The sequence below is a fragment of the Dasypus novemcinctus genome, chromosome 10 (genome assembly GCF_030445035.2).
Source record: "Dasypus novemcinctus isolate mDasNov1 chromosome 10, mDasNov1.1.hap2, whole genome shotgun sequence".
Taxonomy (NCBI): Eukaryota; Metazoa; Chordata; class Mammalia; order Cingulata; family Dasypodidae; genus Dasypus; species Dasypus novemcinctus.
The window spans coordinates 1,264,780-1,276,876 of NC_080682.1; the positions used below are offsets into that span (position 1 = coordinate 1,264,780).

At 70.8% G+C, this 12,097-nt stretch overlaps 1 protein-coding gene across 11 annotated transcripts in view; it reads left to right on the forward strand.

Moving 5' to 3' along the window:
- Positions 1-11,889, forward strand: part of BRSK2 (BR serine/threonine kinase 2) — a 59,948-nt gene extending 48,059 nt beyond the window's left edge. For 3 of the 11 annotated variants that reach the window (XM_058304922.2, XM_058304924.2, XM_058304927.2), the window contains 8 exons: positions 1,138-1,198; positions 1,997-2,204; positions 2,788-2,836; positions 6,465-6,588; positions 7,458-7,638; positions 7,721-7,810; positions 9,149-9,196; positions 10,126-11,889. In XM_058304922.2, coding sequence (XP_058160905.1) covers positions 1,138-1,198; positions 1,997-2,204; positions 2,788-2,836; positions 6,465-6,588; positions 7,458-7,638; positions 7,721-7,810; positions 9,149-9,196; positions 10,126-10,349 — 985 coding nt within the window. In that variant the 3' untranslated portion in view covers positions 10,350-11,889. Of the gene's footprint in view, positions 1-1,137; positions 1,199-1,996; positions 2,205-2,787; positions 2,837-6,464; positions 6,589-7,457; positions 7,639-7,720; positions 7,811-7,981; positions 8,077-9,148; positions 9,197-10,125 lie in introns of all 11 variants that reach the window. The other 8 variants (XR_009187457.2, XR_009187454.2, XM_058304923.2 and 5 more) reach the window with 5 other exon arrangements.
- The last annotated feature ends 208 nt before the right edge of the window (positions 11,890-12,097 follow it).

Consider the following 12,097-nt stretch of genomic DNA (forward strand, 5'->3'; position numbering starts at 1 on the left):
TCACGATGCCCCCTCCCACCCTTCTCCTTGGAGTCGTTTCAGCTCAGAGTCCCCAGGGGCCGCCTGTTGGGATGGCAGAGGCCGCAGGAACTGCTTCCCACCCCGTCCTCCCCCTTCCTTTCTGCCTGTGCCCAGGAACGTGCTCTGGCTGGGTTGGGGGCGGCGCCGGGCCTTGGGCCGTGGGCAGGGCACTTGACCGGGGGCCTCCAGCTGGCTGTCCCCAGGGCTCCTTCTCAAAGCCAGGCTCCGGGCTGCGCATCCTGAGGCGTTGGCCCGGCCCTGGGCTGAGAGGGCAGCCCCAGCTGGGTGGCCGGGTGGGAGCAGCGCCCCTTGGCTGTGCCGGGTGGGGGGCCCCAGCCCACAGGAGCCTGGAGGACGGGCTTGGGGCTGGACGAGCGGCCCACGTGGGCTCAGCCCAGGCTGGCGGGCCCCTCACGGTGGGCAGGCCTTCGGCCACTCCCCTCCCGTCCCCTCCTCTGCTGTGGCTGCTCGGGCCCCTCTGTTTCCTCTCTTAAGGCCAGCAAGTGCCAGCATGCAGGGGGAGGGGGCACAGCTGTGACACGGGGGTGGTGGCGGCGTCCGCTTGGCCCAGGGGAGGCAGCCACGTGTTGTGGCCACAGCTGGGCGCCTGGGCCAGCTCCCGCCGGCCAGGCTGACCCGGTACAAACGACAGGAGCGGGTCGCCTGCGCGTTTCACGTCAGCAGCCCTGGCCTGGCAGCCAAGCACCAGGGTGCCAAGTGGGGGGGCCCTGGAGCTGGACAGGGCCAGTCGCGGGGGGCAGGGCCGGTTCTCCGAAGCCCCCTGTGCTTTGTTCACCCATCCGTCCACCTGAGCACTTGGCAGACCCCACGGGGGGCCCTTCGAAGCAGCCCCTCCTGGGCCCGGGCTCTGCCGGGGTGGCTGCCATGTGGTGGGGAGGGGCCTCAAGGCCCCGGACCCCCACAGGAGCCAGGCGGGGGTCTCGGACGGGCTGCAGGGGGCGCAGGAGCGCTGGCCTCAGGGCCCCTCCTGTGCGCGGGGCAGGGGCCAGGCAGCCTCGGCTCCTGCTCAGGCCACGGCCTCTTGGAGGGGACGGGACAGTCTGCCCTGAGTTCCCCTCCCACGGCTGACGCCGCCGCCGCCCCTTTCATCCTCAGGTCTCGGTCCATCAGTGGCGCCTCCTCGGGCCTGTCCACCAGCCCCCTCAGCAGCCCCCGGGTGAGTGGGCCCCGCTGCGCCCCGGCCTCCACTGGGGAGCTGGACAGCCGCTCGAGCCTCCCAGCAGCCGGGCGCACCACGTGGGCAGGACCAGCACCCACCACCCCGCGCCTCGCCCTCCCCTTGGGGACCCCTCGCACGGGAGCCCCACAGCCTCAGGGTTGGATGAGAGGCCCAGCGGCCCCCACCTGGAGCTGGCGGGGACCCTGCCGCACCCTCGCCTCCGTCGCGAGCTGCTCAGGGGACCCCGGCGGCCACAGCCGGGCGCGCGTGGGCTGCTCTTGCTAACTGCATGTCTTCTGTTTGTTTTCTCGTGTGTCGATTGTTTTCTCTCGTGGCCCCAACGCCTGCTGCCACGCGTTGCTTGCCCCCCGGGGGTCCCGGTGCTGGGTGCATGGGGTGTGTGCATGTGGGGTCGGTCTCAACCACGCTCTCACCTCCCTGCGCGCTCTCGGCACCTCCCGGTAGCCTGCTAGGAAGTTTGTCCCCCCCACCGCGCCCCGAGCACCCCGTCGCGGCCTGCCCCCCGGAACCCGAGGCGCGGTGGTGCGCCCGGCCTGGATGTACCCTCCCGCCCACGGCTGCCCAGCGGCCTGACCCCAACACCCAGGTCTTGCCGTCCAGGGGCCGGCCGAGCGACACGCCGCTGCCGGCCACCACGTGCAAGCCCCTGCTGGCCGGCGCCCTGGCCTGGCCCCCTCTACCACCGGGGGCCTCGGCCCTCCGCCCACTCTGCCCCCTGCCTGGCTCGCGCCTCCCGGGGCCGGCTCAAATGCCAACTCTGTCCCCGCCATGCAGGTGACCCCACACCCCTCTCCGAGGGGCAGCCCGCTCCCCACCCCCAAGGGGACGCCCGTGCACACGCCCAAGGAGAGCCCGGCCGGCACGCCCAACCCCACGCCGCCGTCCAGCCCCAGCGTCGGGGGCGTGCCCTGGAGGACGCGGCTCAACTCCATCAAGAACAGCTTCCTGGGCTCCCCGCGCTTCCACCGCCGGAAACTGCAGGGTGAGCGGGCTGCTGGCGGCCCTCCTGCCTTCCCTGACGCCATGTGTCCGGCTAGGCCGCGGGCCGGGGAGGAGCTTGCATGGTGCTCTGAGCCTGTGTGCACCCGTGTCTCGGGCTCGAGTGTATGCACAGCACTGGCCGTCACCTGCTGGGCTCGCCCCGAGGCCGCCTCTGGCCCTTTGCTCCTCCTTGGGCCTCTCGCCTGACCCCTGGGAGGAGACGCCTGCCGTGCAGAGCACAGTACAGACGGCCAGGAGGCCTGTGGGATAGGGGCACTGCGCGGCGGGGGCTGGCTGGCACTGCCCACCTCCCAGGCTGCAGCACCACTGCTCAGCCTATGGGGTGGGCAGGGGCCTGGGGCCAGTGGGAGGCCGGAGAAGCCATGACCCCCAGCTGGCGTGAGCACCAGGGGCAGGACAGCTCCTGTGGCCAAGGAGGGTGCAGGCAGGGTACACCTCTGGGCCGTGCCCTTGAGCAGCCTGTCCAGCAGGTGTGGCCCCTGGGGTGTCCCGGCTGGCTCTAGAGGGCAGGGCAGGGGTGCAGGGTGGGCAGTCACCCTGCTTCTCTCCTGTCACCTGTGCAGTTCCGACGCCAGAGGAGATGTCCAATCTGACCCCGGAGTCGTCCCCAGAGTAAGTGGCCCTTGTGCAAGGCCCCACAGAGCCCTCAGGCCTGGGCATGCGCCTGGCTGGGGGGGGGCACGGTGGACCTTCCCCACACCGGCCCCCGGGGCTTCCACGTGCCACCCGCCCACCTGCCCGGCACCTTCTCCAGGCCTGGCCCCCTCTGGCCTCCCTGGCTCCTTGGTGTTTGAAAGCGTGGCCACATGGCCAGAACGGCAGGCAGGGGAGGTGCTCAGGAAGATTCTGGAGCCGCCAGCTCTGCCCAGAAGCCACGGCCATAGGTGGGGAGCCTGGGTGGGCCGAGAAGGAGGGAGAGGAAGGTGGGAGCACGGGGCCCCGCAGCTGGCCAGCCGGGCCGTGCCTCGTCACACGGTCGATGGGATGAGGGTGTCTGGGCTGCGAGCTCGGCCTTCTCGGCAGGGCCCACCCACAACAGCCTGCTCGGGGATTCTGGGGACAGACAGCCGGGGTAGCTGCTCCACGACAGGCTCGGCATGGAGGAGCCAGGAGGACTGGCCTTGGCCAGAGAGGGGGACACTGGGCAGAGCTGACCAGAGGGCAGAGTGGAGCCCCGAGAGGCCCGGGACTCTGGGGGCCTGGGCAAGGGGCTTGTAGACAGGTGGGCAGCCCTGGAGGCAGAACAGCCTGTTCCACGGAGAAAGGAGCAGCCAGGAGCCCCCGGCCACCTGTGCGCACAGGGCGCTGCGGGCACGTGGCCAAGGCCAGGTGCAGTGCAGGCCGGAGCCGGCAATTCGAGTGCTGTCCCCCCAGCCAAGGCCAGGGGCCAGGGAGGACAGGCGGCCCAGGGACACGCCACGAGGAGGGAGGGGGCCTGTGGGGCCTGCAGCCGAGCAGACGCCAAGGACCTCCTGGTCGCTGCCCGGGTCCCCCTGCCAGGTGTGGGGGCGCAGAAGGCTCCCGGAGACCCTGTGCCGGCACCTGTGTCCGTCCTGCCTCACCTTGGTCTGTCCATCTGTGCTTGGTGACGAGGGTTGGTGGGAGCTGGGTGGAGGGACGTGGCGGGAAGCCACAGTCACCTGTGGTGGCCCGGGCCTGGCCGGGACCCCCGCGCCCGCATAGGCAGCCTGTGCCCGCGGCCCGCGGGGTGGCCTGGAGGGAAGGCTGCTCGCGTCGCCTGCTCGGAGCCCTCGGGAGGCGCGGGCCCGTGCTCAGCCCACCTGGCAGAGGCTGTGGGTGCCGTGTGCACACAGCAGGCCCGGGTCAAGGGGCTTGTTTTTATTTTAACATTTCATTTTGTATGTCTTCTATTTTTTTTTTTCTTTTTGAGGTGCTAGGGGCTGGGGATTGAACCTAGGACCCGGTGCTCAACCACTGAGCCACACTGGCTCCCATGAGTGGGGTGTTTTGTTCGTCTTGCTTGTTTGATTTCTCAGGAGGCACTGGGAACCAAACCCGGGGCCTCCCATGTGGGAGGCGGGTGCTCAACGGCTCGAGCTCACCCGCTCCCGAGGGAGCGTTTCAGTCTCTGCTGAGCGTTGCGAGAAGGCGTCACAAACACAGTCACATGTGACGCTGTACGTTCTGGAAAACGCACAGCACCGCAGCCTTCTCTCCTGACCCGAGACCCTCGGAGGCCTGGCCCCACTCCAGAGGGTCTGTGCCAGCTGCCCCCCTCCAGCTCGGGCACCTGCTCTGGCCTCAGGACTAGCTCGCTTCCCCTCCACTGGCCCCTCCCGCCCCCCACGTCGTCTTCAGACGTAGAACTGTTTTTTGTCTTTTGTTTTTTTAAAGATTTATTTATTTATTCATTTCTCTCCCCTCCCCCCCCTGCCCCAGTTGTCTGTTCTCTGTGTCTATTTGCTGCGTCTTCTTTGTCCGCTTCTTTTGTTGTCAGCGGCACGGGAACCTGTGTTTCTTTTAGTTGCGTCATCTTGCTGCGTCAGCTCTCCATGTGGGCGGCGCCATTCCTGGGCAGGCTGCACTTTCTTTCGTGCTGGGCGGCTCTCCTTATGGGGCGCACTCCTTGCGCGTGGGGCTCCCCTATGTGGGGGACACCCCTGCGTGGCAGGGCACTCCTTGCGCGCATCAGCACTGCGCATGGGCCGGCTCCACACGGGTCAAGGAGGCCCGGAGTTTGAACCGTGGACCTCCCATGTGGTAGGCGGACGCCCTAACCACTGGGCCAAGTCTGCTTCCCCAGACGTAGAACTGTTAACGCCGACTCGCTCGAGTCCCAAAGAGCAGACGGGCCATGAGCCTTCGCTGCTTTCCTTCCCTGACGCGCGAGTCCTGGAGGAGGCGGGTGCACTCGTGTGCTCTCCAGGTCCCCCACCGCTGCCACGTGGCACACACTCCTGGGCACCCAGGGGGCATGGGGCATGGGATCCGGCGGCAAGCGGGTCGGCAGGACGCTGCCCCCCAGGGCTCCAGGCACGGCACGAGGCCAGTGGGATGTCGAGGTCAAGGGGCCGACAGCCAGCAGGGGCGGCGCAGGGCGCGTCATGAGGTCCTCGTCCAAGTGCTTGGGTTGGGGTTCCTGGGCACAAGCAAAGAAGCCAGCTCGGGCTGACCTGAGGAGCAGGGGTGCCACGGACAGCTGGTTGGCTCGAAAATGGCCAGGGTGGCCGAAGAGTCAGCTCAGGGAATGGGCAGGAAACGGGCAGTTTCACAGCCAGGAGAGCCACCAGAATCCCCTGGAACCCGCCGGAGAGGGTGCCCTAAGCCTTGACCCTATGGCTCGCCCTTGGCCAGCACCGTGCCGGGGGCGCCAGCTGCCCACTTGCTGGTCCTGCGCCCAGCTTGAGGGTGTGCGTTGGATTGCTGGTGCCGCCGCGCCCCGCGGCCAGCTCTCAGGGAGGCAGGAGGGCGGCTCTGCGGAGCGAGCCCTCTGGGGCTGCGCGGCAGGTTGTGGCAGCACCGTCCACTGCCCAGGGCCCCGTGGCTGCGGTCGGAGAGCCGGCCAGACCCCAGGCTTGCCTGGACTGGGGCCCGCTCCTGAGCTCAGTGGTTGGCAGGACGGGGCCCCGGGGGCTGCTGGTGGGACCACGCAGTCCTTGGCTCCCCGAGCCCGCTGGCGCCTGCCCCGCGGTCCTGTGACGCCGTCTCCACGGCGCTGTCCGCTCCAGGCCTGGAAGCCTGTCCAGGTCCCGGCCGCCCCCGAGGGGAGGGGAGCCGGGTCTGCGGAGCAGGGTGCCCCGAGCGAGGCGAGGGCGGTTAGCCTGAGGCCGTGGGCGCAAAGCCCGGGCGGGGCAGCGAGGCTGGTCCCGCGGCTGGAGATGGCCGGCTGCCTGGGCTCCGGCCTCGGGCCTGCCCGGCCCAGCAGCACCCGCGGGCGGCAGGAGGGCGGCGCCGTGCGAGCGGGCAGGGCCCTGGGTCCGTGCGGTGCCCGGGGTGGGCAGGCCCTCGTCCCTCGCCCCTCTGCAGGGCAGGCGGGGGCCTGGGCAGGGACCCCAGGCCGTCCCAGGTTGCGGCCGCCCTGCTCACAGGCTGGATGCCCGCGCGGTTCCGGGCGCCGTGGCCCCTCCGTTGTCGGCTGCCCTGGCCCTCCGCGGGGAGGCGCGGCGAGGCCTTCTCCCGGGCTTGGGGCAGGCACTACCCGGCGTGGGCCGTGGAGGTGGGTGAGGCCGAGGCCCGCGCGGGGAGGGCAGGCCCGTCCTGACGGCCCGCGCGCCCCCAGGCTCGCCAAGAAGTCCTGGTTCGGGAACTTCATCAGCCTGGAGAAGGAGGAGCAGATCTTCCTGGTCATCAGGGACAAGCCGCTGAGCTCCATCAAGGCCGACATCGTGCACGCCTTCCTCTCGGTGAGGCCCGAGCCCGGGCGGGGGGCGCGAGGCACGGGCGGGGGCGCCGGCGTGCGCGGCTTCGAGGCCTCTGCCCGGGCGGCCTGGGGGGGCGGGGCCCACGGCTGCAGAGGGCATGCGTCCCGGGGTCTTGGCCCCCAAGGGCCGGCCCGTGGGGGCCACACGGTAAACACGGGGCCTGGCGGCGCAGGTCTGCGCGAGGAGCCCGGGGCGGTGGGGGCGGCAGGGAGGCGGGGGGGCCTGTGGCTCTCCAACTGAGGAGCAGACTCAGGGCGGTGGGCTGCCTGCCCACCCCCTGCCCTGGCTGGGCCCCCTGCAGCCCCCGGCCTCCCAGAGGGCCCCTTCCCTGTCCCTGCGGTGATGGCAAGGACGAGCATCGCGTCCTTCCTCGGCCCCTGCCTCCCTCGGGCCCCTGCCTCCGGCCTCGCGTCCCCTCGCTGCTCCCGGCCGCCTGCTGCCTTCCAGGGAGGCCATCCTTGGGCACCAGACTCGGCCCCCGTGACGGGCTCGTGCCGGCAGGGACGGCTGGGGGCTGTTCGGAGCCCACGGTCCACGGTCCTCTTCCGTGGGCCGGGCCCCGTGAAGGCAGTGGCCGCGCGTGTCCGCCTGGCTTTAAGCAGCGTCCCCTTTGTGGCCCCCGAGGGCCACGGTGCGCCTCCTGGAAGGAGAGTGTCAGCGCTGGGCAGCGTGGCTGGACCGGCTCACAGCCTCGTCCTGCCCCCCGCTGGTCCCGCGGCCGCCAGCAAAGACCCTGGGGTCCCCTGCGTCTGGGTGGCGGGCCTGGGGGGCTCTGCTCGGCCGCCTCCACCGGGCTGCCCCCGTTCCGGGGCGGGGGCTCAGGCCGGCCACGACGCCCCCGCTCCCCGCAGATCCCCAGCCTCAGCCACAGCGTGGTGTCGCAGACGAGCTTCCGGGCCGAGTACAAGTCGGCGGGGGGCCCGGCCGTGTTCCAGAAGCCGGTCAAGTTCCAGGTGGACATCACCTACACCGAGGGCGGGGGCGCCCAGAAGGACTGCGGCGTCTACTCCGTCACCTTCGCCCTGCTGTCAGGTGCGCCGGGGCCAGGCGGGGTGCGGTGGGCAGGGGCAGGGGCGGGGCCTGGGCAGGCGGTAACCATCCCGCCCGCACCCAGGCCCGAGCCGCCGCTTCAAGAGGGTGGTGGAGACGATCCAGGCGCAGCTGCTGAGCGCGCACGAGCAGCCGTGTGTCCAGCAGTTGGCAGGTGAGGCGGCGCGCAGCCCGGCGCCCTCCCGCCCGGCCCCTCCGACGCCCGCCCCCAGGGAGCAGAGCCCCCCGGGCCTCCAGGCCCCCAGGCTGCGTGGGCCCGGCCCCCACACACCCAGGGCGTAAGGCCCGGTGGCCGCGGACTGAGAGCGCCTCTTGTCCACTGTAGACACGCCCCTGCCAGCGCCAGGACTAAGCTGGGGCGCTGAGCATAAGGGCCAGAAGGTGGCCACCAGCTACGAGAGTAGCCTCTGACGCGGGCAGGTAAGGCTTCCGGCCCCGCCTCGGGGCGGGGGGGCTGCGGGCAGGCCCGGGGCGCAGCCGATGCACCGCGGCCAGGCCCGGACACGGAGGCCCTGCTGCAGCCTGGCCCCGGCCGCCTCCGCCGCTCCAACCCTGCTCCGGGGCCACCTGGCACAGGGGCTGCCCACTGTCCTGGGCTCCCGGGGACGGCCTCACCGTGCAGGGCCAGGCAGGGCAGAGGGGCCTGAGGGGCATGCAGGCGCGGGGGCTTCTGGGGGTGTCACGTGCGGCCGCGCTGTGCTGGCCTGGGAGCCTCTTCCTGGTTCCTGTGGGGCCCCAGAGGCCCGGCCCCCCACCCAGCCCCCAGCCCTCCACTTCCTGCCACCCTCATGGCATCTGCCTGTCTCTCACCTCCCCACCCCACCCGCTCACCCCGGGTGGGCACCTGAACCCCCAGCAGCTGTGGCTGTGGCCCCGCTCTGGACCTAGGGGCTGTCAGGCGAGGCGGGGGCTCCCGGGAGGCCAGCCTGGCCCCACCCTGACCCTCAGGGCCGGGAAGAGCAGGGCCACCGAGGCTGCCCACAAAGCCGGGCCCCTCCTCCTGCCACGCCCCAAAGCAGGACGCTTTTCTTTAGCCCAGGCCCCACCTGCATCCCTGAGGCCCTGGGGGCCCAAGTCAGGCCCCGGCAACCCCTCCCTAGCACCCCCGCCCACCTTCCAGCACCCGTCCCCCTAGCTCAGCTCCAGAGCCACTGCTGCGCGGCGGGCAGCACCAGGGCCCTGCGGCCCCAGCACGTCTGGGAGCACAGAGGGCGCCCAGGGCCCACCGGCCCCCCCCAGGGAGGGCCTTGAGGGAACAGCCCCTCACGGGGCTACCGCCCCCAGACCTGCAGGCCTCCGAGCCCAGACGTGGTCCCGGCCTGAGCAGGGCAGCCCCAGGGCGCCCGCCCGGCAGGCCGGGGAGTGGAGATACCCAGGCCAGCAGCCGCGGCCCCCCAGGCGGGCCCCGGGGCCAGGCCAGCGCCCCCGCCAGCCCTGCGCCCGCCTGGAAGCGCTGTTCACACGCCTCTCCTCTCTCCGTTCTGTGCTCCAGACACCAGTAACTGCATGGAGGCGATGACGGGGAGGCTTCCCAAGTGCGGTAAGAGCCCCGCGCGCCAGCCCCCCCACCTGCCGCGGCTCGTTGGCGTGGCCTCCCGCCACGCTCAGGACCCCGCGCACACCTGCTGCCCGCCTGGCAACGCAGCGCCCACGCGGCCACCCCAGGGCCCTTCTCCCCGGGAGCCCAGAGCCCCGTGGTGGGGGGGCCCTGGCCATGGTCTCCCCTGCGTCCCCGCTACCTGCTGGACACTGTGCAGGGGCAGGGCAGACCCGCAGGGCACGATCGCAGCCAAGGTTAGGGCCCAAGGGGGACCGAGACTCGGGGCAGGAAGGGGTCCCTGGGCCCAGGCTCGGGTGGCGCCGAGCCCTGCTATGGCCGAGGCAGCCGCAAGCCCTCTGCCGTGGTCCCCGAGGGCCCGTGCGTCCCTCCCGCTGACCTGGCAGGGAGCAGACAGGGTGCCCTGGCGCCTGGGCTCGGGGGGATTGGGCTGGCGGCGGGAGCCGAGCCCACCAGGCAGGGTGTCCCCTCGCACGGCCTCCCCCCGGTTTGCCCTGCCACAGCCACACGCTCCATGCTGTCCACCCTCTGTCCATCTGCCTGCCTCCCGCTGGCCTCCGTGTCCACGCCGAGCCTGCTGGGGCCTGCCCCTGCCTTTAGTGGGGCGCTGGCTCTGGCCCCCGCCCCACAGCGGCCGAGGCCTGGGGCGGGCTTGAGGGCAGGGGCCGCCGGGCTGCGTGACGCCAGGGCTGGTGGAGGGCGGGCCGGGCGCGCAGTTGCTGCGGGAGCACTGGGGTCCTGCGAGGCTGTGCCACCGCCCCGGGCAGAGGGTCCTACGGCCACCACCCCCGGCCTCCGGGGCTCGTCTCCTCCAGGCCCTCGTTCACTCGTTCACGTCTGTCTGTTCTTTCTCTCCTTCCCTCCCATCCTCTCTCTCCTTTTTTTTTCTTTCTTTGTCTCTGTGTCCCCAGGCAGCCCACTGGGTAACTTCTTTGACGTAATTAAACAACTTTTTTCAGACGAGAAGAATGGGCAGGCAGCCCAGGCGCCCAGCACGTCCGCCAAGCGCAGGGCCCACGGCCCGCTCGGCGACTCCGCGGCCGCTGGCCCCGGCCCTGGAGGGGACGCCGAGCACCCAGCGGGCAAGCACACGGCCAGGACGGGGCCTCCGGCCGCCCGCCGCGAGCAGCCCTAGACCCCCGGCACTGCCCGTGGCTGCGCCTGTGCTGCCCACCCAGACTGCTGCCGCGGAGCTGGGAGGAAGGAGGGCCGGCGAGGGCTGCCCCGCCCGCGCCCTGTCTCGTGCCTCTCGGCCTCTGTCTCTGACGCCATCGCTTGTTTCCGCTCTGCTACCAGGAATTATCCCGAAAAGTTAACGTATCACCTCCGCGAGGCCACCCTCTGCACTCCGCGCCGGACACTTGCTGACCGAAGGTGGCTACTGCGACCTGCCCCCCTGCCCGCTCCTGCCCCGTAGCGGCTCCACCGGGCGCAGCTCTGCATGGCCGCGGGCGGGCCGCGGCCGAGGGGACGCCTCCAGCTCAGCCAACCCTGGACCCTGGAGAACTGACTGCTCGCTGCGAACAGCCTGCGTGGCCACCCCTGGGCAGGCCCCCGCCCCGTCGCCCCTTGCCACGGCCTCGCCAGCGCCGCCCCGCCTGCCGCCCGCACCCGTGTCCCATCAGCCCGCCTGGTCTGACGCCCCGTCTTGGCCAAGGGAGGAGAGAGACCCGGAGGCGCCGGGCAGGAAGGGGCGGCCGGGACCCTCGGCCCTCCGCCAGGGGCGGCAGGGCTGGCCGAGACAGTGTTACTTCCTCGCCGCTTTTCCTAAATCCGTGTCCTCCGTTCGGGGAAGGGGCGGCAGCGGCCGCTGTCTCGGGCAAGGGCGCCCTGCGGATGGAGCCCTCCAGGTGCTGGGTGGGCAGGGCGGCAGGCAAGCTACTGTAAACTCTAAAGAATTCCTGCAAGATATTTTTATAAACTTCTTTTTCTTGGTTGTTTTTGGAAAACGGTGTGGGGGCTGCTGGGCAGGACTAGATTCTGTGTTTCCGTCACTTGCTCTTGGTTATTTCTATAGACATAGACACATATATCTATATTTACAGAGCGGCGCGCTCAGCCCTGCCCTGGGCTGACCGGCGGGGAGACGTGGCCCCAGGGCCCGGGGGTGGGCAGCGCCCTCCTGCAGCGGCTGGCCTGGGCTGGGGTGCTCTTGGCTGTGCCCAAGGGCAGTGGGCAGGGGCACCGCAGGATTTTTAAATTAAAATAAAAAAAAAAAAAAAGGACAAAGCTGGCGCTGCTCGTGGAGCGTCTTCTGTGCACAGCAAGGTGGCGGCCGCTGCCCCGCACCGCGACTTCGCCGCCTTCCTGCTGCGCCGCCCGGCGAGCTCGCGCTGCATGCCCTGCCGTGACGAGTCCGCCTCCTGCGCGTTTCCCGCGCTCGCCCTCCTCGCCCCGCAGGCCGGCTCTGGCGCCTCCGCCTCGCTGAACCCGCCGCGGGCTGGGGCTCCGTCCCTGGAACAAAGTGGCACGCCAGGGGAGCCAGGCCGCGCGGCGGCAGGAGGGCGCAGGAGCCCTGAAGCAATACCTCCTGTCGGCCTCGTCTTTTGTACTTCGGACTCACGCGGACTCGCACGGACGTCATGGAAACGGACAAGCCCCACCCAGTGTACCCCTTGTCAAATAACTGTTGAGCAACTTTAGTTCTGGAACAATAAATTCCTTCAGTAACGACACCCACGGCGCGTCCTCATCGGGCAGGACGTGGGAGGAGATGTGGCGCGAGTGCTCTGGCCGCGGCCAGCCTGGCACAGTGCTGCCCTCTGCGCAGCCTGTGAGGTGTCCACACAGCTGGGGTCTAAGGCCATTTCCGACGTGTTGGGGCCGCCCCGGCTGTGCGCAGCCTCGGATGGGTCACACTCGGGTCGGGGGCCGGGCGGGGAG